General features: G+C 45.9%; 3 protein-coding genes across 6 annotated transcripts in view; 1 reads left to right on the top strand and 2 right to left on the bottom strand.

Annotated features, from left to right (window-relative positions):
- The window catches only part of VCF1 (VCP nuclear cofactor family member 1), a 16,598-nt gene extending 14,005 nt beyond the window's left edge, over window positions 1–2,593 (bottom strand). The window contains exon 1 of one of the 2 annotated variants that reach the window (XM_019938692.3): window positions 2,335–2,593. In XM_019938692.3, coding sequence (XP_019794251.1) covers window positions 2,335–2,555 — 221 coding nt within the window. In that variant the 5' untranslated portion in view covers window positions 2,556–2,593. The remainder of the gene's footprint in view (window positions 1–2,334) is intronic. The other variant, XM_004314938.4, reaches the window with a different exon arrangement.
- On the top strand, window positions 2,554–23,494 carry MTNAP1 (mitochondrial nucleoid associated protein 1). The gene is made up of 4 exons (XM_073797030.1): window positions 2,554–2,621; window positions 5,360–6,840; window positions 12,924–13,031; window positions 23,246–23,494. The coding sequence occupies exons 1-4, from the start codon at window positions 2,554–2,556 to the stop codon at window positions 23,425–23,427; spliced, it is 1,839 nt and encodes a 612-aa protein (XP_073653131.1). The 3' UTR covers window positions 23,428–23,494.
- The window catches only part of CPSF4L (cleavage and polyadenylation specific factor 4 like), a 55,513-nt gene continuing 43,698 nt past the window's right edge, over window positions 14,121–25,935 (bottom strand). The window contains exons 6-8 of one of the 3 annotated variants that reach the window (XR_004523690.2): window positions 25,768–25,935; window positions 23,714–25,052; window positions 14,121–14,351 (exon numbers count right to left, since the gene is read on the bottom strand). Coding sequence is in view for 1 of the 3 variants with exons in the window: in XM_073797273.1 (XP_073653374.1) it covers window positions 25,836–25,935 (100 nt within the window). In the remaining 2 variants the exon portion in view is untranslated. Of the gene's footprint in view, window positions 14,352–16,935 lie in introns of those variants that run through there. The other 2 variants (XR_012328457.1, XM_073797273.1) reach the window with 2 other exon arrangements.

The raw sequence follows: 25,935 nt of genomic DNA, 5'->3' as shown, positions 1-25,935 counted from the left end.
CTCTGGGAAAGTCTCATGAAATATCCCTGCCTCATAATCAGTTGATTTCTCCAGGTACCAGAATCATCTCTTTGGCCCCCTGGGAGTCCTCTTCTTTGCGCGGCACTAGATTAAGGAGGAGCCCTACCTCTTCTTCATTCTCCTTTTTCTAAGCTCTTTGCAGATTTCACCCTTGAAACATTTCTCTTTCAACAACATCACTAATAATTGTCAAAACTACAGCTTCATGCTTAACCCCCTCCACACAATCAGTCAGATTGTAACTTTTAACATTAATGCCATAGACCAGGTTATAATTTGAGCAGCCACCCTGTAACTGATTACATTCTCCCTAGCCATCTAGTTACAGATCATTGTTTAGCACCTGTTACTTCTAAGGATGGCAGAAATACATCACTTTTCCTCATTTCATTTCTCTCCAATCTTCCTGTCATCTCCTAGAGATCAAGCATAGAAGAAATCCTAGAGTACAGAGACTAGTGGTTTTCAATTTTTTTTTAAAAAAGTAACAGAACTCCTACGTCCTACCAAAAAAAAAAAAACCCTCTATTTCCATAAGAGATAAAGGATCTGTTTTAAAGTAGAAGCCTCCCTTCCCACAAACCCACCCCTCTTGCAGTTTGAAAAACCACCGTCTTAGACCAACCCTTCATCTTAAAGTTGAGGAAACAGATCCAGAGACCAGAACTGACTTGGAGATGCTAAGACAGCTGGAGCTGGTCCATCATACTCCACGACACACGGGTGCAGAGAAAACCCTGCCAAATCAAATGACTTATTTTATAGTAAAGAAGTTACCATGTTGAGATTGTGTGAACTAGATAAAAAGAATCTGTTACTAGTATAAACACATTCAGATTACCCGTGTATATAGCACAGAATAAAAGAAATATTTTGCTAAGAAATATTTCGACTTTTTCAGATATGTGAGACACCCCAAGGGACTACTGGAAGTACGAACTGGGTTTGGGAAGGAAAAAAATGGCAGTTAGATCAGGCTTACTGTACCTAAGGATCCTGTGACTAATTCCAGTAGCAAGTTGGTACACCTGGCCCCTAATTTCAAATTTAGTCCACTCTTCTTTAATATACAAATAGAGGCTTTATGCCCCACTCACTGCATGACCCAAGTCAATATGCAGAAGTTTGGAGAACCCTAGATTTTCGCTATTGGCCCAAATAACTTCAGGGTGCCTACGAGAATCTCAATGCCATGAATTTACCATGCTCCAGAGTAGGGTCCTTGTGGAAAGACGGTCAATTACATTCAAAGCCAATGGAAACACAGAAAGACAAGAAAAGATCCAGCATAATCTACCAAGGCAATCCTATCTTATTCACTTAAGCCTCACTGAGATTTTACAGAATAAAGGAAAAGAGCGGTGAACCTAGAAAGACCCACTGCGCTCTCTAAATCTCTTTCCTCATCACAAATATGAAAGACTGAACTTGCTGATCTACAGTTTTCAGTTCAAACTCCAGGATAAGGGATTTTTCTAATTTCGAATAAAGCCGATCCTCTTCATTCTGGGGTACAATCCCAACTTTCTCCTCCCCACCTGTTTACAGGGGGAAATAAGGGGGAAAAAAGAAAAAGAAAACTCGCAGCTTGGTCCGGACTGTCCTCCGTCCGTGTCAAGGAATCATAACACCCCCTAAATTAAGACCCGGGCCTAGGCTCGGAGAAAAAGTAGTGCATCACGATATAATCCTACCTCCCGCCTTCCGAGTCAAACGGCTCCGCACCCCAACAGTTTAGAATCCTGCCTGTTCTTAATGCTACAGCCGAGAGAGAATCCACAAGCCACTTTGGGTCCTCGGCCCTTCTGTGTTCACAACCGCCCAGGACACAAGTTCTTCGGTCTAACCTAACTCTTTCCTGCTGCAGGGTTAAGCCCAAGCCTTCTTTCTGACCTTGGGGAGACCAGCTCCCCGCCCCGTCCTCTCACAGACGCCCTAGGGGCTCCTCTCGAAGATCAGACATTCCTCCCATCCCCCTACCCTCCTAAATTTAGGACAGGGAAGCTTTAGGGCCATCGTCTCTCTTCCGGGACCGATCAGACTTCATTCCAAATAGGGAAAGATGGGGGGAAAAGATGGGGTCGAGAGAAACCTGGGCCCCGGGGAGTCACTCCTTCAGCGCCCCCAGGGACCAGGTATCCGATCACCCGCGCATCCCGCTCCCCTCCTCCCCCGGACTGCAAAGCACCCAGATGGAGACCTGCCGGGCCCACGCTTGCTCGGACCCCGCGTCACGCGCCCCCTCGGCTCCAACCGCCAAGACACAGCAACCGGCGAGGGGCTGGAAAGGAAGAGGGTCCCCTGCGGTCTCACCTGGGGCGGAGGCGCTCGCTCATGTTAGCTGATGGAGGCGAGCGACGCGGCGCCGCTCCGCGAAGAGAGAAAACAGAGGGTGTTGTGTTCCGGCGGCCGCCACGCCCACACCCTCGGGCCTTGGCTCTCACCGCGGCTCCGGTGGAAGCGGCCGGCGATGAGTACCCCTCTGTGGGACCCGTACCACCTCTACTTCCGGCGTCTGATCCGCGCCCCCCCATGTCGCAGCCGCCGTGGTACCGCCCACCCGCGGCTGCGCAGTGGTGCGACCCCGGCCGCGCCGACCGGTAACCCCGCCCACAGGAAAAGGCGGGCTCGGAGCAACCAGGAGCTTCTGGGAGAGAGGACCTCGTTAGAGGTCGCCCGAGCTTTCGCCTGTTCGCAGCCGAGCGGGGATACCTTAAGAGTCAAGCCAGGTTTAAATTAAATTAAACTATATCAGAATAATATGATACGAGTATTTGAGTTAAATCCCTGTGAGGTCACAATTTTTTTTAAATAGCTGAGAAGCATCAGGCAGTGGTGCGGACGGCCTGCCCCGGGTCCCAGGACTGAGAGTTGGGAAGCGGCGCGTGGGCTGCGCTGGGGGCGGGTGGGGGTGGGGGCCTGGCGCGGGGCTTCGTGGTCTTATCTGTCTTGCGAGGTGAGGCGCTGCCGTGGGGGGGGCTTTCCACGGGCGGGGATGTTTCCTAGGGCCTCCGCCGTAGGTCTGGGGACGAATGTGGCGACAAGAGGAGAGTGGGGGGAAGGCTTCCTGAAGCCGAAGGTTCTGCCCCCTTAGGCGCTCCAGCGGCTCCGGCGCCTGGGGCTGGGGGGCTGCGGGGCTGCGGAGAGGCCCCAACCAGGAAGCAGCAGGAGTGCTTTCCTGAAAACGTTACGGGCGGAGGGGTACGCTAGATAGTACTGCTGGGGGCGGGGAAGTCCGCTGGAGAGCGCAGGAGCGGCGGGCGAAGATTATCCTAACTTTGAGGTCCGCCCTGTGCCCAGGAGGGTGGTCAAGTCTGCTTTCTGGAACACCGAGGTAGCACTGCCCTCCCTACAGGTGACTCGGTTATTTGAATTTGCCCCAGCACTTTGCCGCATTTATTCATTGTATGTGCTGTCGAGTGACTTCCCTGATTGTGTTTTTCAGAGGCCGACATTAAAATCGCAACTGGAGAACGGAGAGCGAGGCCTGCTCATCCAGGAGAAACAACCGCAAAATCAGTATCTTTCTAGAAAAGCTTTGGTAAGAAAGCATTTAATAGGGAAGAACCTTTGTATTCTCTTACAAGTTAATCACTAAAGGGATGTTGCCTGTAAGCTTAAATTACACCTAATGGCCCATCTCTGGGAACCCTGCCTCCTAGGTCATGAGCATGAAGCTAAAATACCTTTGTTTAGCTCAGAGGAAACAGCCTGACCAGGCCCACCTGTGAATTACTGCAGGAAGGAAGAAATTAACACACCCCCTCAGGAGGCTGATGGGAACTCCAGGAAATGTTCGGCTTTACTCCCTTCCCTTTTAGTATAAAGGATGCCTGAATTCTAACTCAGGCAAGATGGTTCTTTGGGACGCGAGTCCCCCATCTCAGTCTGCCGCAGCTCTCCAAACAAATTCCCTAGTCCTCGCCCCAAGAACGCATCTCTCGGTTTATTGGCCTGTCCTGCGGTGAGCGGGTGAGCTTGAACTCGGTAACATTAAGGCATCCATGGTGAGACGTTACTGTTCAAGGGTGCGGGAAAGATCTCAGTAGGATTAAGCGTGAGGATGGCACGGTGTGGAAGCACATGCCTCTAACAGGTCTCTTCTAAAGTCGTTAGCCTAAGGCCCTTGGACTGGCTTCCGTTGTGTGTATTTTTGGAAATAAACAGTCCCTAACTTTTATTATATTGTCAAAGGGGTACCTCCAAAGTAAGAATAGTTGCTGGAAAGTCTATTGGCAGAAGACAGTTTTGGTTTTTGTGAGTTCTTTTGTTTGTGTGTTTTTGCGTGACTTCATGTAAGATAAGGTGGGTCGGTTGGTCTGACGGATTGGCCAGGGCCAGGCCCAGTGCTCAGTTCTGAGAATGCAGCTGTGCACAGGGTCCACCTGTTCCCTGCCCTCTGGAACTTGATAGAATAAGAAATGTAAACAGAATTAAGTCATCTGAGCTTTGGAATGAAATACTTCCTTTTCCTGACTGGAGAGAATAATAGAGGCAGCAGTGATACATGGTGTAAAGTTTTTTAAACGTTTTTATGTGGCATAAATTTCACAAAAGTGTCAAACTAGACAAATTTGTCCTTAATCCATTGTGCTACATACTGCAAGTAAAAAATGGGGGACCATGTCACCTCCACTTATGTATTATTTGTGCATTCGCTGTACTTCTGTGTATGTGTATGCATATATGCTTATTACTAGTGCGTTAAATGTCAGTAGCATTTCGTTTTTCATGCTTAGACAATAAAAGCTCTAATATTTTCTTCTTGCCCCAGTGGATCTTTTGTATATCACTCTGGAAATACTAGTCTAAGCCACCTTGGAATCCCAGCCTGAGTTTTTCACTCTTCACCATTCTTCCCTTGAATGATGTGTTTAAGGGTTTATAACAGTTTCTTTATATTCATGTGCTATCCAGTTGACTTGCTACAGTGTTAAATAGCAAACATTTTATTGGCATTTTATCTGATTGGCATTCTGGACATCTTTTCCTTCCACTAAGCATTAATTCACTAGACTTAAGTTTTTTGGTCCGGCTCACCTCCTAGTTAGGGATGTTGAAAAACCTCTTTGGTTGTCTTTTGTAATGACTGATTCCTAAGAGACTTTAAGAGTGTGAAATACCAAGCAGAAATGGAGCCAGGAATATTGATCTTAAAATCCAACTATGTCTGTTTTCTACCTGTGGAAGAAAAAGAATGGGTCAAAAGAAATTTTTTAAAACGTCCTTCAACCTAACTTCTTTCAAATGAATTTAAAAGCTACAACACCTAAATAAAGTATTAGTATTTATTCTATGGATTGTGTGCTCCCCGTAACCTCACATTTCTCTTTTTCAGGAATAGGAGAGCTATTCCACCCAGAATGGAAGTGTGTCCCTACTGTAAGAAGCCATTTAAACGATTAAAATCCCATCTTCCGTACTGTAAGATGATAGGACCAGCTGTGCCTGCTGTTTGTCAGTCCAAGCCGGCTACCCTCGCACGTGCTAAAAAAATCAAAGGGCCAATCAGAGACTCAGTTAAAGCAAAAGAGAAAGGGTTAGGGACAGATAGTAAGAAAAGAAATCCTGAACTGAAAGGGGACAGATCAGAACAACAGACAGTTAAGTCCTCTCCACGACTATCTGTTGGTTTGGAAAAAACAAGTAATACAAAGGCTGATAAAGACTTCAAGAATCAAATTCAACCCTCCCTCAAAATGCTAAAAAATACTGAACAGAAGATTACTTCCCAGGGAGAAACTACAGCTCAGTTTTCTGCATCAGAAAACACCACTCCTAAAAAAGAGCTTGCCGAAGACTTGTCTAAATCAGGGGAAAGTAGAAATAACCCTTCAGAGACTGAAGCTTCTTTAGCTCTTGGCCCAATGGAACCTTCTCTGTCAAATCAAGATAGGAAATATTCTTCGGCCTTCCCTAATGATGTACAAGCCGCTTCTGCTGATTTAAGATTGGACAGAGTGGATGCCCCAAGACAGAACCTTCTCATAAAATTACTAGATATGCCTCTGGGCGATTATCACAGTTCTCCCACGAATCTCAATTACGGGGTTGAAACGGTAAGCACATCATCAAGCAGTGAGAGAGATTCCAAGGCCGGGGATCACCTCTTGGGAGTCTCTACTAGAGACTCTGGGACTTGGGAAAAGAACACAGAATCACAAATTGCAGCTTTTAAAGTTAGCCCGTTAGGTAAAGTCCAGGTCAAGGAGAACCAGGGAAAAGGACTTGACCTTGGAGCAGAGGCATGTGGGAGCCAAGGAAATGCAGAGAAAAGCGCATTTGCAACAGAAATGCAGGAGTGGGCTGCCGTGAGCGATGATTCAGTCATGGAGAGGAAATCTCGAGGTGAAGGCCCCAATTTAGAGTTGCTCACGCCAACGGGGACAAATTGCAGTGAGCTTCTCTCTCTATCACAGTCACGTAATCAAAGTCTTGCCTCTCTGGCTATGAAATTTCTCCAAGAAGAGAAGGCAGAAGCCTGCAGCCGTAATCAAGTCCCTGCTATGAAGGCGTTGACAAAGAGCGAGGAACAAGCTTCTCTGACACCCAAGTCGGGCCGTCGGCCACCAGCATCGCACCCCAGGGGCCAGCATTCTGCACATTCAACCCATCATCACGCTTCTAAAGGCCCCTTCACAGGTCAGATCGGTGCCACCGACAGAAAGACCCTATCCAGCTCCCTGGGGCTGGAGTGGTTTCCAGAGCTCTATCCGGGTTATCTTGGACTCGGGGTGTTGCCAGGGAAGCCTCAGCATTGGGGCACATTGGCCCAGAAGCCTGCGCTCATCAATACCCAGGGGGGAAGCTGCTCCCAAGGTAAGCACGCTCCCGTCCAGGCTCATCCAGACAGCTCTGTGCCTTCTGAATCCGTGAGGTTCAGAACGCCCACATTCTCACTCACTTGACCTTCCTCGTACCTGGGCACTCCAGTGCGCTGCACTTGTGAGTGTCCTCAGAACGTGGCTTCTTGCTCCCAGGGGTCAGTAATAACGGGTTTATCACTCTCCCTTCCCCTCCACCGAGAGGTGAGGGCTGGACTACGACAGGCTGGCCGGTGATGCTGATAGCAGTTGACCGCCTACATTTGGAAGAGGCATGGCCTCTTCTAGAAATTGGGTGGGTATTCAAGCTGAAGAGACTCGGGAAAAACAGGAAGACTTCAGGGTCTGCCTAAACAGAACAAGCGCCGTGCTTGGATTTCAGTCAGGACCAGGTCAGGCAGAAAATAGGTCCCAGACGTGTGGTCAGATGCAGCATCTAGCAGTTTAGAGTAGCACAGAAGGGGGCTTCCCTGGTGGCGCAGTGGTTGAGAGTCCGCCTGCTGATGCAGGGGACGTGGGTTCGTGCCCCGGTCCAGGAAGATCCCACATACCGCGGAGCGGCTGGTCCTGTGAGCCATGGCTGCTGAGCCTGTGCGTCCAGAGCCTGTGCTCCGCAACGGGAGAGGCCACAACAGTGAGAGGCCCGCGTACTGCAAAAAAAAATAATAATAAATAGAGTAGCACAGAAGGGAAGAGCAGATGGGGTTCTTGTCTTTGGGGGCAGGCTGGGGTGGCAGTCAAGGCAGGTGGAAGTGGGGCCTCAGGGATGAGCCAGTGAAGATCAGGAGCAGAGGGTGTAGCCAAGAGGGAGCAGAAATCCATGCCCTGGAGAAGTTAGGCCGGAGAGAATAGGACCAAAGATGGAGCCTCAAGACACGAGAGATTAGGTAAGAAGGATTGGGGGAGAGAGGCTGGGCATCAAGACTGATTGGATTGTGAGTCTGTCTCTTCGAAGCTCCGTGGATGCTCCTTGCTGGTGCCTGGAATGGGTTCAGCAGTGGGCAGGACGGGGGCCCGGGTAGGAGCCAAGAGCTTCCCTACGGCCCCCTCAGTGCCCTTGCTTTTTTCTGCTGTCACCTTTAGTTACTGAACTGCTTCTCTAGTTACGGAACATAGAGTGTCTCCATTTTCCTCCCCAGAAGCTTTGGATTACTTCTTTTTGTTTGGGTTCTCTAGGGGCGTGGTTAGGCGTGGTCACAGTAGCATCCATCTCTTTCTCTTTTTTTTTCTTTTTTTTTTTTCATCTCTTTCTTGCCTAGTGTTCTTTGGTGCTTTCGGGTTATTTTGACAGGAGACACAAAGCCACTCAGAATAGGCTTGCAGCAGAAAAGCTTGTATTATCCCTTCCTAAAGGATACATTTTTCCCCTCTACTATGTTTTTTTTGTGAATGCTCACATATTCACTAAGCCCCAGTTTGGCTGTTGTGGAAAGCATTTTTTTTTTTTTTTTTTTTTTGCGGTACGCAAGCCTCTCACTGCTGTGGCCTCTCCCATCGCGGAGCACAGGCTCCGGACGCACAGGCTTAGCGGCCATGGCTCACGGGCCCAGCCGCTCCGCGGCATGTGGGATCTTCCCGGACCGGGGCACGAACCCGTGTCCCCTGCATCGGCAGGCGGACTCTCAACCACTGCGCCTCCAGGGAAGCCCAAGCATTTTCTTTTGTATTTTAATTATCCCTTTCTAAAGGTTTCAAAATGGACATGTATTAAGAGGGTTGCTAGCTTAAAGCTACGTTTCCTTCAGCTGCCTCAGTGGTTAACCGGGTTTTCTACGAACAGGTCTAACATCTTCACTGTCTTTACAAAGTTGTAGTATCAAGTCCCTATTCCATCTTAACATAGAATTAATATACTCACATTTGTGTTGCTTTGTGGTTTTCAGGGTGCTTCACCTATCTTCTGATTTTGGCCTCACCACTCTGAGATGTGGGCAGAGTGCTTTTCTCTCTGTTTTGCAGGTGATGAAACAGGCACAGGGGATAAGTGATTTGTCCAAGGTGGTGATGCCAGTAAGTGGTAGAGGTGCAAGTAGAACCCCGTGTCCTGAGGCCTAGTTTAAAGCTTTCACTCAACCATGTTGTAGAAAATGCGCCACAGCTAGACACACAGGTGTTGTTTATATCTGCGAGCTTCTCTGTGGTTTTCAGTGGCGTAAACACACACAGCCCATAGCAAATCTCTAGCTTGTAGAAGGGCTTCTTTGTATTCTGTCCTACCCTCTGTAGTGCGAAGGTGAGTTCATTTTAGTGGGAAAAGGGAGGGAACTAAGAATGTTTATCAGGTGATGGCGGTTTCTGGTCGTTGTGCGAGATGCCTGATGTAATTATCTCCTTTAATCTTCCTGAGGGTTCTGAGGGGCTGTCACTGCCAAAGACTGCCCTCTGTTGTGGGCGAGGAGTCTGAGCCTCAGCGGGCTCAGTGACTTGCCCACGTTCGCCAGTAAGCGGCAGTCGGGATTCAAATCCAGGGCCGTCTGGCTTGTACATCCACGGTCTTTAAACTCAGCCTCAGGCTTACTTTAGGGCAGTTAGTGGCCAATATCACGGTTGATTTAAGTTATTAGTAACACTCCCTTTAATAGGTCCCAAGATTACAGTAATAATAAGGTAAGAGATAACAGTAACCCATGTTACTAAATCAATAGGCTTGTGAAATTGAATATGGGGGAACAATACAAGTTTTCCTTTAATAGTAAGTTCTTCCAGGATAGTGGCTAGAAGCGATTTTGTTCTCTTTTATTGGTCACACTCTGTAATGTGTGATTAGTTTGGGTTCCTGTATTGGGGAACGTGTAGCCATCACTGTGCCTCTAGTTCTGTTGTAAACTGAAAAACTGTTGGAAGTTGGCTCCACCATTAACGGCCAGACTGGGATGCTGCTACCAAATGAACAGGAGACACTAGAGGAGACCCTAGGATCTCAGTTAAGGTCAAGACCTGATTCCTTAGTTGGCCAGGGACTTCAAGGCCGTCAAATCTACAAGGATAAAAAAGTAGTGTGGCTCCTCAGCTTTGTACCTTCACCTGGCAGTGACTGTCCCCAGTGACTGCAGGGTCAGACTGACCTCCCAGCAGTCATTGCAGAAGAGCTTGGGCTATGTGTGCCCTTACTCAGGCAAAACCTTTGATGGGCCACTCCTCCTCTATCTCAGGAAACCAACTCATCCCTTTGATACTTAAAGGCAGGGCCAGTGAGCTAAGAGTTACTAAGTTAACTATATATCAGGTGTGATACCTGCATGTTTACCTAAGTTATCTTAAGGAATCTTATACCAGTTCTGGGAGATGGGTATTATCCCCTTTTACAGACGAGGAAACTGAGTTTCAGAGAGGATGAGTAACTTGCCCAGTATCCAGTTTCTAATGTGATCTGATGGTCTTTGCCAAGGTTTTCTGGGCAGTGTTTCTTGCACCGGACCGTTGGGCTCCAGGATGTCGTCAGTTTTCTTTCCTGCATGGGGAAATACAGCTCGTCCTCGTGCATCAGGTACCTGAGTAAACTTAGGTGAGGTGATTCTACCAGCTGGAAAGGCACCTAGGGCCTTCATTTTGATGAAACAAGGTAGGACCAGAAGCTCTCACAGCCGATGAAAAATGGCTATGGTTTGAGGGCCTAGGCTCAGAAATCCCGAGGCAGACTGAGGGTTCTGAGGATGCCACCAAGGTGGGCTGCAGTTAATCAGGAGTCGGGATGGGGCTCATGGAATTCAGCAGCGCTAGGCGCAATCTTTTGAGCTTCAGGGAGAAAGAGTCTCATGGACCTCACTACCAGAAGGAGTAAGTTTTCCTGACCTGAGGGAAAGTAGATTTTAGAAGTCCAAGATTTAAATCTCAGGAGACTCAACAAGTACCAGGGTCTGAGAGCTCTCAGCAATAGAGGACTTCGTTCAAAGGAAACCTCTCAGAGTCCCAGTCGCCTTCAGAGCGTTCAGCTGGGAGTGCTGGCTGGGCCTTTACAGAATTCAGGTGCCTTGGCTTTGGGGCTGAAAGTGTAAGAGATCTAGGTCCTCGGTTCCCAAATCTGGACAGTTAACAGTTTCACGTGGTCATTTTTTTTTTTTTAAGAGTAAAGATTGCTAGGCATCATCCCCAGAGATTGATTCTGAAGCGAGGCCTCAGAATTGTATTTTCAGACGCTTCCTCGGTGTCACTGAAGGTCAGCCAAGTTTGAGAACTGCTCCTGGAGGTGATGACCCTGGTGCAGGTGCCTCAGACCCAGCAGTGGGCTGTTCTCAAATTGTGGCAGGGGAGAAGGTGGTTTGGGGAAAAAAAAACTTTGTGTAATTACAAAAAGCAAAATATGGCTGACGGGGTTACCAGAAGGTCAAGTGAGAAAACTTTATAGGTCATGGGTTTTTAAAGGCCAAGAAACAGCTAAATAAAGGCTGTTCTCTAACGTGAAACCAGGATTTCCATCAGTAGGGTATCCGTGTGAGGTGCGGTTTTTTGTTTTGTTTTTTAAATGTATTTATTTATTTATTGGCTGCGTTGGGTCTTCGTTGCTGCATGCGGGCTTCTCATTGCGGTGGCTTCTCTTGTTGCGGAGCACGGGCTCTAGGCGCACAGGCTCACTAGTTGTGGCTCGTGGGCTCTAGGGCGCAGGCTTAGTAGTTGTGGCGCACGGGCTTAGTTGCTCCGCGGCACGTGGGATCCTCCTGGACCAGGGCTCGAACCCATGTCCCCTGTATTGGCAGGAGGATTCTTAACCACTGCGCCACCAGGGAAGCCCTTGGGTAGTGTTTTTACATCCACAGCAACTTTTACCACACCTGCTAAACCCGTTGTAAATATTTGCTTAATTTATCCTAATGAACCAAACCAAGACCAGAGAATCAGCAATAGTAGAGATTCCCTGCCTGTCATTAAACATGGAAGATAACAGGGGCAGGGAAAATGTAAATACATAGCCTAAACCCTTTCTGGTTCTACTTTATAGTTATTCATGTATTGAACATAAATAAGAAGTGTGCTGGTCAGCAGTCGTGCCGGGCTGGGCTGATAGAGCTGGCTTGTCGACTGTTGTAGTGACAAGTAGCAATAATTAACGTGACAGTAGAAAGTCATACTTTTTGCTAATAAGATGTTTAGCAGGTGAGAGGAAGTATAAATGATTCATTTCATTAAGTATGTATCCCTGGATCATCTGGGCACTATATTCATCGGATTGGAAATGGATCTAGGTCCTGATCCCCAGGGTCCCTTAGTCTGTCGAAGAACCTTTTCTTGATGTGGAATAGACAGCTTTGACCTTCAGTGGTTACCAGTTAGCCGCAGCCCAAGGCAGACATTAATCCACCTATTTAGAATATACCTTTCCTGCAGCCTCGCCCTGGGAACCTTGGGCACTGAGTGTTGGGGAAGAGGATGGATTTAAATGAATTATCACAGTGACTGTTTGGAACCCTAGTTCCTTTGTTGGAAAGAAGTTCGACGGCGGTAAGAAGTTTGGAAGCCCCGGCCAGGCTCACAACCTCCAGCTTTTCTCTAAGGAGGCTCTTGGGAGCTGTCCAAACAGGTGAGGCTGGAATCACGAGTGCTGGGCTCTGTTGCTGGTTCCAGGCATTTGGAGAACTTTCTCTTCCTTTAGCCATGGCTGTTACAGCAGGCTCGAGAAAGAGAAGAGGACACCCTTGTAGTCTTACTGCTCTCCTGCCTGGCTGTTTTCATCCGGGAGGCTCATGTAATTAAAAGCACCGAAGCTAATAATAGCAGCTACCACTTATCGAGCAGCTTTCATTTATTCAGGACTTACCCCTGCCTCTCTGCCGCGCGCCCGTCTCTGCCTTCCCCACGTTGATTGTCCCCAAGCCAGGAAGGCACAACCTCAACTAGACCAGCTGTATTCATCTCCTCCCCACGAAAGACTTTAACCAAACTCCCCAAAATAAGAGTGACTAATTTAAATTTATTAAAATTAAGGTCTTTGGGTTTTAGCCTTTTCATCATACGTGCAATATAGTGGTATGTAAATTCTTTGCAATTCCTTTGCCTAAGCTAACCGGGTAACTTGAGTCCTCACAGATAAGGGCCCCTAGGGGCCTTTGCCTCTAACAGTGAGACCTGCTTCTCTTTGAACAGGCTGGATCAGGTGTCGCACCACCGTGCAGAACAGAGGAGTCGGTGGCATCGTGATGCTCTTCACAGGGTGCTTCGTCCTTTGTTGTAGCTGGAGCTTCAAGCATCTGAGTAAGCCTTTCTCTATTTTTAGCCTAAATTACAGGTCACATCCCATTATAGGCACCTCCAAGGGATTTTCCCAACTGCTTTTTTGTTTTTCAGTTTTGCATTATCTGACATGCCCTAGAGAATGAGCTGTTGCCTGAGAGGGTTCTTTTGGAGGTTTTTTTAGTGGAGGTTTTGGTTATAGTGGCCTTTATAAGATTTGACTAGAATTTACATAACTGCTGTTATGCTCCATTTAAAATTGTCACTGGAGATCTGGAAAGCTTTGTGTTTTCTCCTTAAAGCTATTTGCCTGTTAGAAGATCAGGGCTCTTCTCCAAGGTGACTTTTTAATTCCTATGTAAGAGCTTCCTTTTAGGATTGAAGCCAAATAGCCTTATACCCCAAAAGAGAGGAGGAGAAGCAAAATACAGCTGTCACTCATCCGTGTGTCTAAAGGCTTAGAGCTGTTTTATTTACTCCACTTTTAACATTAAAAGCACAACACCTTTCTAGTGACGCGTTTCAGCTTGCTCCAACTCTTACCAGAAGGAAAATGCCTAGATTTCATTGCTCTTTTAGTTCCAGATAACTTTTGCTCATTTTTTAAAGTATTGTTTTATGAAAGAAAAAAAACAGAAATAGCCCAGTATTCTTCCACAATTTAAAAACAAAAAAACCCAGACGCTTTCCAGATGAAAATTTTCAGTGTAAAAGTGTAAGATAATCATGAACACTGGAGGCCAGTAGAATTCACAAGCTTCTAAAATGTTAGATTTGACTCTAACTGGATTTGTTGGCTAATTCAGTACCAGTACATAGGGCGCAGGTCAAGCAGCGGGAATGTGTCTGCACCAAACTCTTCCATGCTGACTAGCAGGGCATAGCTGCTGGCCCTTGTCTAATATGCATGGCCATCGGTGAGAAAGAGGAATTCCTTTCTGATCATCCCCGCATAAACGGAGATGCCTAAAATCCCAAGTCATTTCTTCCACAGGGAAAAAGCCTTCCCTGAAAGTTCTGCCCGCCTGAAGGAGACCATTTAGGTGATGCTTGAGGTTATTTTTCACATCTCTAAATTGAGACTGAAGAAAGTGAGACAGAAACTTCTCGTTTTGCTTAAGACTTTACTTCTAAATTTATAAAACAAAAATATAACAGAATGATCTGTAGAGTCAAGACGTAGAAACAGTCAACAGAATGGCCTCTTAGATCCTTGTGTTTATCGTAAGAGCTGCAGCGCTGGTGTAAGTAGCATTGACCTGGACCACGTAAGAAAGCTTTGGCGCTCCAAGGCAGGAACAGTGGAGATGGCTGCGGTGCGAAGTTAACAGTGGAAACGTACTAGGGGCAGGGGAGAGCGTGAAAAGAATAAAATTACTGGAATCTAGCAACTCTGTAGGAAGCCAGTTTTTTAATGTGGACAGATCTGGTTCTGTCTGGATATTTCTTTTGGCTTGTTCTCAAAAGTGACAGAGTTACTGAAAAAACTTCAGTTTGTTTAATCATAAAGGCTGATGTTATTCAAGGAGACAAGAAGATGGCAGAGTTCATCATTAAAATTTTTTAATAGCTATTTCCTAATAGCTCATATCTCAATTTTAAATCTTTCTCTCTAAACTTATTCTCTATATCTTGGCATTTTACTGTTCATCTCCACTAGATACTCGGCTACATGTACACTGGTACAGAATAGTATGTGAAGTGGCAGGAGATCAGCACACATCAGACCCCTCCCCTTGGAAATGGTTAGGCTCTTCTGGGTCCTTGACCACATCTTGGCAGGTGTCAGAAACATAAACGCAGAGGGTGGGTTCAGAGTTGCAGGTGAGCCTCTGAAAAATCCTTGGCAGGTTATATTTTAAGCTAATTAAAGCAGCACACTAAACAGAAGCCTAAATCACCTTTTCCACATCTTAAGTGAGTATAATAGTGAGCAAATGGTTTCTGCTTATCGTCTCTTCTTGGAAGCTTTTCAGAACTCCACCCCTATCCCTTCCCAAGAATTTCAGTGCAATACTCAAATATTCCTCCCACTTTGTTTGGGTTGTTTTTGGCTGGTGGGGTTTTTATGTCTCTTCCCTCATCAGAATATTCCATATTTTTCTAATTTTCTGCTTTGGCCCCTAGAGAATAACTTGGGTACTTACAAAGGCTTCAGGGAAATGTAATGTAGATCTCACAGATGGATAACGGTTTTCAACCTCTTTTCCAACATCAGAGGTTGATTACATATCAGATAGCAATATGCCCCTATCAGTAAGTCGATGGGTCTGTCTGTATCTTCCCTTTGCTTGTAATATCCTCAGGCCAAAATACATGTGTTCAGTCCCTCTTTTGTCCCAGCTCCTTCAAAACTATGAAAAAGCAGGTGTGCTGTTCTAAGGCCAGCGTTCATGTATTTGCACACCTCTTCCTTCTCTCTTCCCAGAACTCGATGCTGACTTATCTTCTGCTGTATCTCCCTTTTCTGTTCTTCAGCCCCCTGTCCCCCCCTCCGCCTCTCTAATTATCCCCAGTGGGAGTAATTTAATTCTGCATCAAATTCTTATGGTTAAGGAAAAGGTGTGCTAGAATTCTCCGTAAGGAAGAATTCACGGTTGAGGAAGAGTATACTAGAGGCAGTTATTTTAGTTTAATATGACAGAATTTTCAGAACTCCAAAAACAGTATCTTGCCTTTAGGAAGGGCTTTGTGGTCTTTCTTTGTAAATGCCCTGTAAGAGACACGGTCAGGGAGGGGTCTCCCTGCACCTGCCCCTTTGCCTTACTCTAGATCAGAAATGCTCAGGGTACAAAGGTAGGTGAGAATGACCTCTCAGCTATGTCCTCTTCCCCAATCCCCTTGAGCCCAGGGGTCAGCAGACCACGACAGCCCACAGACACAAGCCAGCATGTGGCCTATTTTTTGTAAATAAAGTCTCCGTGGGACACAGCCCTGCGTCTTTGGTTAGGTGATGGCTGTGGCTGCTTCCACACTGCAGTGGCAGAGTTGAGTTGTTGCAACAGAGACCATAGACCCTGCAAAGCTGAAAATGGTTATTCTCTGGCCCTTTACAGAAAGCGTGCCAAGCCCTGCCCCAGATGGACAGGACACCTCACGGGCTCCTGTGTCGGAGGGATGAAGAGGACTGGGGATCTCCGCTCTGAAGCATTTAGTTAGGAAACGTGTTTCAGGAGGAGAAGCCTTTCTGGACTCAGTACCTAAGTGCCTGAGTGTTGCCCCCTCAGCTCCCCACAGCATGTGAGTGCAGTGGTGACGGCAGGAGTAAGCTCACAGCCCCCCAGGGTTGTCATCAAGATCATTTTTGTCCCTAACTGTAAGTAAACTAGCGCCACTTGTTGCAATCAGAATGCTAAAACATCATGAAAGGGTTTAACTCGGTTAGATCACAGTGAATACTTTACATCTCTGAAAATTAGTTCTTTAATGAGAAAAACGAACTACTTAATGACCCATCAGTCCTGAAGGGATATCTGCTGCTTATTGCCCGGTATGTTGTGTTAGTTTCAGGCGTACAGCATGGTGATGCAGTTACACGTATATATCTATCGTTTTATGTATACGTATTCTTTTACAGATACCTTTCTCTTATAGTTTATTACAAAATTTCAAATAGAGTTCCCTGTGCTACAAGTAGGTCCTTGTTGATTATCTATTTTATATAGAGTGGTGTGTATCTGTGAATCCCAACCTCCTACTTTACCCCTCCCTCCCCCCGCCCTTTTCCCCTTTGGTAACCATAAATTTGTTTTCTACGTCTGTGGGTCTTTTTCTGTTTCGTATATAAGTTCATTTGTATCATTTATTTTTTGTAGATTCCCCATATAAGCGATATCATATATTTGTCTTTCTCTGTCTGACTTACTTAGTATGATCATCTCCTAAGTCCATCCACATTGCTGCAAATGGCATTATTTCGTTCTTCTTTTTTTTTTTTTTTATAAATTTATTTATTTTTTTGGCTGTGTTGGGTCTTCATTTCTGTGAGAGGGCTTTCTCTAGTAGCGGCGAGCGGGGGCCACTCTTCATCGCGGTGTGCGGGCCTCTCACTGTCACGGCCTCTCTCGTTGCGGAGCACAGGCTCCAGACGTGCAGGCTCACTAGCTGTGGCTCACGGGCCTAGTTGCTCCGTGGCATGTGGGATCTTCCCAGAGCAGGGCTCGAATCCGTGTCCCCTGCATTGGCAGGCAGATTCTCAACCACTGCGCCACCAGGCAAGCTCTACTTCGTTCTTTTTAATGGCTGAGTAATATTCCATTGTATATATGTACCATATCTTCTTTATCCATTCCTCTGTCAGTGGACATTTAGGTTGCTTCCATGTCCTGACTATTGTAAATAGCGCTGCTGTGAACATTGGGGTACATGTATCTTTTCAAATCATGGTTTTCTCCAGATATATGCCCAGGAATGGGATTGTAGGATCATATGGTAGCTCTATTTTTAGTTTTTTAAGGAACCTCCATACTGTTCTCCATAGTGGCTGTACCAATTTACATTCCCACCAACAGTGCAAGAGGGTTCCCTTTTCTCCACACCCTCTCCAGCATTTATTTTTTAAAATACATTCTTTTTATTTTTTAATCAACACCTTAATAGATTCACAATTACTTTATCTGTACTGATCCTTTTTGGTTTTTGGGTTTTTTTGGCTGCATCGCGTCTTAGTTGCGGCATGGGGATCTTTCGTTGCGGTGTGTGGGCTTCTCTCTACTTGTGGCACACAGGCTCTAGAGTACGTGGGCTTAGCTGCCCCGTGGCATGTGGGATCTTAGTTTCCCAACCAGGGATCTAACCTGGGCCCCCTGCAGTGGAAGCATGGAGTGCTAACCACTGGACCTCCAGGGAATTCCCTCTAGCATTTATTATTTGTAGAGTTTGATGATGGCCATTCTGACCAGTGTGAGGTGATACCTCATTCTAGTTTCGATTTGCATTTCTCTAATAATTAGCCATGTTGAGCATTTTTCATGTGCCTTTGGCCATCTGTATGTGTTCTTTGGAGAAATGTCCATTTAGATCTTCTGCCCATTTTTTGATAGAGTTGTTTATTTTTTGGATATTGAGCTGTTTGTGTATTTTGGAGATTAATCCCTTGTTGGTTGCATCATTTACAAATATTTTCTCCCATTCTGTAGGTCATCTTCTTGTTTATGGTTTCCTTTGCTGTGCAAAAACTTTTGAGTTTAATTAGGTCCCATTTGTTTGTTTATATTTTCATTATTCTATAAGACAGATCCAAAAAGACACTGCTGCAATTTATGTCAAAGAGTGTTCTGCCTATGTTTTTCTCTAGGAATTTTATAGTATCCAGTTTTACACTTAGGTCTTTAACCTACTTTGAGTTTATTTTTGTGTGTGGTGTTAGAGAATGTTCTAATTTCATTCTTTTATATGTAGCTGTCCAGTTTTCCCAGCACCACTTACTGAAGAGATCTTCTCCATTGTATATTCTTGCCTCCTTTGTCATAGATTAATTGACCATGGGTGCGTGGGTTTATTTCTGGGCTTTCTGTCGTGTTCCATTGATCTATCTTTCTGCTTTTGTGCCAGTGCCATACTGTTTTGATGACTATAGCTTTATAGTATACTCTGAAGTCAGGGAAGCTGATTCCTCCAGCTCTGTTTTTCTTTCTCAAAATTGCTTTTACTCTTCCGTGCTTTGGCTATTTGAGGTCTTTTGTGTTTCCATATAAATTGTAAAATTTTTTGTTCTAGCCCTGCAAAAAATGCCACTGGTAATTTGATAGGGATTGCATTGAATCTATAGATTGCCTTGGGTAGTATAGTCATTTTGACAATATTGTGTGTGTGTGTGTGTGACGTGGGTCTCTCACCATTGTGGCCTCTCCCGTTGCGGAGCGCAGGCTCAACGGCCATGGCCCACGGTCCCAGCTGCTCCGCAGCATGTGGGATCTTCCCAGACCGTGTCTCCTGCATCGGCAGGTGGACTCCCAACCACTGCGCCACCAAGGAAGCCCCATTTTGACAATATTGATTCTTCCAATATAAGAACATGGTATATATTTCCATCAGTTGTGTCATCTTTGATTTCTTTCATCAGTGTCTTTTAGTTTTCAGAGTACAGATTTTTTCCTTCCCTAGGTAGGTTTATCCCTAGGTATTTTATTAGGTTGGCCAAAAAGTTTGTTTGGGTTTTTCCGTAACATCTTACCAAACTTTCTGGCCAACCCGATATTATTTTTGATACGATGGTAAATGCGATTGTTTCCTTTATTTCTCTTTCTGATCTTTCATCGTTAGTGTTTAGAAATGCAGATTTCTGTGTATTAATTTTGTATCCTGCAAGTTTACCAAATTCATTCATGAGCTCTAGCAGTTTTTTGTTAGAGTCTTTAGGATTTTCTGTGTATAAGTACCATGTCATCTGCAAACAATGACAGTTTTACTTCTTTTCCAAATTGGATTCATTTCTTTTTCTACTCTGATTGCAGTGGCTAGTACTTTCAAAACTATGTTGAATGAAAGTGGCAAGAGTGGATATCCTTGCCTTGTTCCTGATCTTAGAGGAAATGCTTTCAGCTTTTCGCCATTGAGTGTGCTGTTAGCTGTGGGTTTGTCATATACGGCCTTTATTATCTTGAAGTAGGTTCCCTCTGTGCCCGTTTTCTGGAGAGTTTTTATTGTCAATGGATGTTGCGTTTTATCAAAAGCTATTTCTGCGTCTATTGGGGTGATCATATGGATTTTATTCTTCAATTTGTTAATGTGCTGTTTCACACTGATTGATTTGCAGATATTGAAAAATCCTTGTATCCCTGGGATAAATGCCACTTGATCATGGTGTATGATCCTTTTAATGTACTGTTGGAGTCAATTTGCTAGTACTTTGTTGAGAATTTTTGCGTCTGTGTTCATCAGTGATATTGGCCTGTAATTTTCTTTTTTTGTGGTATCTTTGTCTGGTGTTAGTATCAGGGTGATTGTGGCCTCATTGAATGAGTTTGGAAGTGTTCGTTCCTCTGTAGTTTTTTGGAATAGTTTCAGAAGGATGGTTGTTAACTCTTCTCTAAATGTTCAATAGAATTTGCCTGTGAAGCCATCTGGTCCTGGACTTTTATTTTGGGGGAGTTTTTTAATCACAGATTCAATTTCAGTACTTGTAATTGGCCTGTTCATATTTTGTTTCTTCCTGGTACAGTCTTGGGAGACTGTAACTTTCTAAGAATTTGTCCATTTCTTCTAGGTTGTCCATTTTATTGGCATAGAGTTGCTTGTAGTGGTCTCTTACGTCAGTTGTAACTTCTCCTTTTTCATTTCTAATTTTTTTGGTTTGGGCCCTATCCCTTTTTTTCTTATGAGTTTGGCTAAAGGTTTAGCAATTTTGTTTATCTTTTCAAAGAATCAGCTTTTAGTTTCATTGATCTTTTTGTTTTATTAGTCTATTTCTTCCGTGACCTTTATGATTTCTTTCCTTCTACCTATTTTGTATTTTGTTTGTTCTTTAGTTGCTTTAGGTGTAAGGTTAGGTTGTTTGAGACTTTTCTTGTTTCCTGAGGTGAGCTTGTATCACCATAAACTTCCCTGTTAGAACTGCTTTTGCTGCATCCCGTAAGTTTTGGATCCTTGTGTTTTAGGTTTCGTTTGTCTCTAGGTGTTTTTTGATTTCCTCAGTGATCCATTGGTTGTTTAGAAGCATATTGTTTAGCCTCCACATGTTTGTTTCCCGCCTAGAGAAGTTGCTTTAGCATTTGTTCTAAAGCTGGTTTGGTGGTGCCAGTCCTTAAGCTGTTGCTTTCTCTGTCAAATCTAAATGAGAGCCTTGCTGGGTAGAGTAATCTTGGTTTTAGGTTTTTCCCTTTCATCACTTTATATTGTGCCACTCCCTTTTGGCCTGCAGAGTTTCTGCTGAAAAATCAGCTGATAACCTTATGAGAATTTCCTTGTTGCTTTTAATATTTTCTCTTAATCTTTAATTTTTGTCATTTTTATTATTGTGTGTCTCGGCATGTTCCTCCTCCTCCTTCTTCTGGGACCCCTATAATGTGAATGTTGGTGCCTTTGATGTTGTCCCAGAGGTCTCTTCAACTGTCCTCATTTCTTTTCATTCTTTATTCTGTTACACAGCAGTGATCTCCACCATTCTGTCTTCCAGTTCACTTACTCCTTCTTCTGCCTCATTTATTCTGCTATTGATTCCTTCTAGTGTATTTTTCATTTCAGTTATTGTATTCTCAACTCTGGTTGTTCTATCTTCTCTTTCTTAAAACTTCTTGTAGCTCCTCACTCTGCATGCATTCTTTTCCCAAGTTCTTTGCCTCGGTTCGCAGCCTGCAAGATTGTAGTTTTCTTGCTTCTGGTGTCTGCCCGCAGTGGGTGAGGCTGGTCTAGAGGCTTGTGCAGGCTTCCTGGTGGGAGGGGCCAGTGTCTGCCCTCTGGGTGGGGCAGGGCTGTAACAGGGGGCACGTTGAGAGGTGTCTGTGGGCTCAGGGAGTTTTCAGGCAGCCTGTCTGCTGATGGGTGGGGCTGTGTTCCCTCTGTGTTGGTTGGTTGGTTGGTTGGCCTGAGGCCTCCCAGCACTGGCGCCTGTAGGCTGTTGGGTGGGCCCAGGTGTTGGTGCTAATTACCCAAGCAAGAGGGCTGCCCAGGTAGGTCTGGCCCAGGCTTCTACGAAGTCACTGCTTTCGTCCTGGGTCCTGGTGCTCTGCACCCTCCAAGAGTGGAGTCTCTCTGTTTCCCTCACTCCTGTGGGGCTCCTGCAGTCAAACCCCGCTGGCTTTCGAAGCCAAATGCTCTGGGGGCTCCTCCTCCGCTGCCAGACCCCCAGGCTGGGGAGCCTGATGTGGGGCTCCGAACTCTCACTCTTCTAGGAGGAAGTCTGTGATAAAATTATTCTCCAGTCTCTGGGTCACCCCCTCAGGTGGTGTGGGAATTGATTGTGTCACAGTTGCACCCCCTCCTACCATCTCGTTGTGCTTCCTTCTTTGTCTTTGGATGTAGGATATCTTTTTTGGTAGGTTCCAGTCTTTTTTTAATCAATGTTTGTTCAGCAGTTATTTGTGATTTTGGTGTGCTCGTGAGAGGAGGTGAGCTCAAGGTCCTTTCTACTCTGCCATCTTGTCTCTAGTCTGAATGGCTTTCTCCTGCTGGTAAGCCATCAGAATGAAGTGATCAAGTTTAGCAGGGCCTTGATCTCTGATATCTCCCAGTCTGTTTCTGTTCCAACCAAAATAGCATTTTCAGTTGTAGGTACCAACGTATTTAACATCACCTAAGGAATAGTTACTCTTCAGTTTCTGTTGTGGAATGTACTTAATTATCTCTTTTTTCTGGGCTTCCAGTGCGAATGTCTGTGTAAACGATCTTTGTGACCTTGAGCAAGTGACTTAACCTCTCTGTGCCTTGGTGTCCTCATCTGGTGTTCGGCAGAGATGCTTGGCAGCTGTACGTTGAGAGAGAGACAGCAGTCAACAGCCCCAGACCAGCTCCACCTTGACCCCAGGAATGTGCCTGTGCCGATGAGCTGAGCATTGATTCTTAAAATGATGTGGGTGACTTTGAAAAAGCCGTCTGAAGTTTGTCCAGATTCTGGAATTATTTGATTACGTCCACAAAGTAACAGGGAAAGGTTTCCCTATCTACGCATTGCTGCCATCTGAGGTAGGGAAATCCTTGACGACCTTTTATCGAGTCTTTTAGTGATTTCTTAGTAATGTTCAAAATAGTTTGAGAGTTAAGGTCAGCTGATAACTGATTCTTTTCTTAGATTCAGATCTAAACAAACGCAGCATGATCCAGGGATATGCCTCTTGGCTCCAGTTCGCAATATTGTAAACTTGCCTTACGAGGATGCATTTGTTGTTCATACTACGACGTAAGTTTGTTTGCACAGCCAGGCCCACCCATTTATGTGATCTGGCAGATTCCAGGCTTCCTTAGGAAGACTAGAGGTTCTTTTCAAAGCTGGAGTTGTCCATGAGTGAGGCTCTGCTCCATGCAAAGCCAGTGTGCTTCAGCCAGGAGAGAGGAGCTCGTGTCTCCACAAAGCCAGGAGAGAAGTCTGGAATGCTCTTACCATGCTGTTCCGTTTTAAACAGCCTCCTACATTCTGTCTCTTAAATTGTGCTCCACATCTTCCCTGGCACTGGTGGGAGCTTCCCTGGGTAAACAGCAGTACTCAGATTCTGCTTCCAGGGCAGCCACGTGCCTTCCCAAACACGGCTTCCAGCAATGTGTGTAGAAACGCAGCCTGAGAATTCCCATCCACCCTGCAGGAGAGTTAACGGTGGTACCCAGGCTTCTCTCCATCCTCGAAGATTTACCGGGAAGGTTCGGTTACTGGAGGCTGCAAACATTCACAGGCACGTCTGGACACCCTGCTGTCATGCGCATGGTCTGTGTAAGGTGGGTTATCTCTGCTACCTACTTGAGTTTAATCCTGAGTGATGATACCTGAAACACTGCCTTTTTTCTATATATATTAAAATATTCAGCTATTAAGAATAAATCATTTTGTATTATCAGTGGAGTGTTTTATACTTTATGGGAAGCCCTATCTGCTGCTACTATTTCTTTCGGTCCTGTTTTTCCTGATTTACGGATTATCCAGTTACTCTCAGTACCTGCTCCCCCCCCACCCCCGCCATGTTCGTCCTACATATTACTGTTACCACTCTTCATAACAAAAATATGTTCAAAAAATAGTCCTCTATTCTGGTTATTTGCCTCTCCCAGACACTTACCTGTGAAATGGGTAGTAGGTGTGTCCTTGGGCAAGTTATCTGACTTAATTGGAGCCTCCTTGGTCCGGACTGTAAAATGGGGATGATTATACCTACTTTGCAGAGATTTGGTCGAATTAAAAGTCTTGCATCTGTTAATTCCAGCGAAGTGTCACACATAATAGGAATGAAATAACAGCTTTTCTAACACCTCTTGTGGCCTCTTATTTCATTCACATCCTGAACTTGAACTAAGCAAGAGAGGCCCCACCACAATCCACGCCAAAATCCAGCTACCACCTGGGTGCTCACTTTTGTCAGCCCAGCGCCGTGCAGCCTTCTTTACCTGAAGTCTCCAGCCTGTGAGGCCAGAGCCGCCACCACACTCGTTTTCTAGAATGAGGGAGCAGACTCGAGGAGGGTAAGTAATTTGCCTGCATGGCTGTGTAGGGTTTGTCACATAGCAGCCCAGGGTGGAGCTGGCGTTCAGACCCCCGAATCTGTCTTCAGGGCCGGCTATCCTCCTAGCCTCGGCCTCGCCCTCCCGCTCCAGGTCCTCTTAGCCTCGGCCTCACCCTCCCGCTCCAGGCCGGATGAGCCAGCTGCCTCCGTCTGCCAAAGGTAGGGGCCTGGTCCCACCGCGCACTGTGTGTCGTCCCTCTTCTCTCCACTCCTCCAAAAGGCGCAGCCTTGCCTCCCTGCTCCTTTCCCCGTGGATTAAGTTGCATTGGGGTTTGACTCAGACAGTGACCGAGACCACACGGCATTCACTGATCCATGTCACTTCCTTACGTCCCCAGGATAAGCCTCACTCGTACCATCCACCTCCCTGTAATTCCTTACAGAAGGCATGCACAGAATCTCGTCTTACACTTAGGGAAGCCATATAGGGAAGCAGCTGTCATGCTAAAGAAACCACTTGATTTAATTGTTCGTTTACAGCAGCAGCTGAGGCCGTGTGCACAGGAAGGCCACGTGCCGCCCAGAACTGTCGGCAGCAGGACGGGAGCTAAGCACAGGACAGTGACCGTTTCCCATATACTCGAGCTCTTGGTTTTACTTACATTGTGCTCCCCCGTTCTATGAATACCTCCTTCCTGCCACACTCAGTCAGCCTCCACTCCTGCTATATTTTCAGTAGCTCGTTCACGTACAGAAGAGGAAATTGAAGCACAGCAGGCTGCTTCTGCACCTCCTTTCCTGGTTAGGCAGGCAGTGGGCTAGCTGAGAACAGAATCCCCTAGGATGGCCTTTGGGCGTCTTCACTAGAAGGTCCTTCAGTTCCCCAGACCGATCAGGGGTATTTTTTGGTAACTTCTACCAGTTGACTCTTACTGGCATAATGGCTCATTTTTCAACACTACAAGAGAAAAAGTTAATGGTGTGACTTTTAGTAAATTCAAATCCTAAGAGAAAAATCCTAAATTGTCTAGGGCACCCTAGGAGCTGGTTAGCTGGCTTTCTGAGGAACGTGATGGATTGTGCTCATAAATGAAGGTCCACTTCTGGCATGAAAAAGGCCTTGAGGTTCAAGCCCCATCATCGCTAACCCAAAGAACAGGGCTGTGGATGCATGAAGACCAGGAAATCCATCGTGTGAGGAAAGCAAGGCCTGATAGTACAATTCTCTTGCAGACTAGAGAAGGCAAAGGTCAGGACAGTTCAGAGGCAATCTCATGAGTGTAAAACATGATTTTTTTCCTGAGGAATCAGAAGATAACAACCAAGAAATGTAAGGTGTGACATTCCCTTCCTTACCAAGCCGCCCCTTACCAAGACTGTGCCAAGTCTTAAGGCTATTATGTATAAATAACTCAAGGGATTGTCAGGTAGCAAAATAGTGCATGAAAGATGTTTAACTTATTAGCCTTTTAAAGAAATAAACAGTCTTGTCTGGCAGGAAATGCAAATAAGATGAGGTTACTGAGACCTTAAAATTGGAACAGTTTGGTCTCGCAGCTAAATTCCCCCATTCTCTCTTAGTTTGCACTCCTAAACCTCAGTCCGATTTTATCTTGCTAATCACCCCTCGTCTTGCCCTCAACAGAGCAGTAGCCCCGCTCATCACCACTCACCCTGTAACACGGGCCCTCTTGCAGGGCCCTGAGCCCCAGGCAGTAAGTGACCGGGGGCTCCTGGGGCTTCATCTGAGGGTGGAGAAGCAGACACTCTTTCGGGGAAGGGGGCTTGTGAGGTTCCCAGGCAGAAGCAGGAGGTGCCGAACCCACTGGCCGGATGACAAG

The sequence above is a fragment of the Tursiops truncatus genome, chromosome 20 (genome assembly GCF_011762595.2).
Source record: "Tursiops truncatus isolate mTurTru1 chromosome 20, mTurTru1.mat.Y, whole genome shotgun sequence".
NCBI classification, from domain to species: Eukaryota; Metazoa; Chordata; class Mammalia; order Artiodactyla; family Delphinidae; genus Tursiops; species Tursiops truncatus.
Note: the sequence above shows the minus strand (reverse complement) of the source record. Positions and strands in the feature narration are given on the sequence as shown.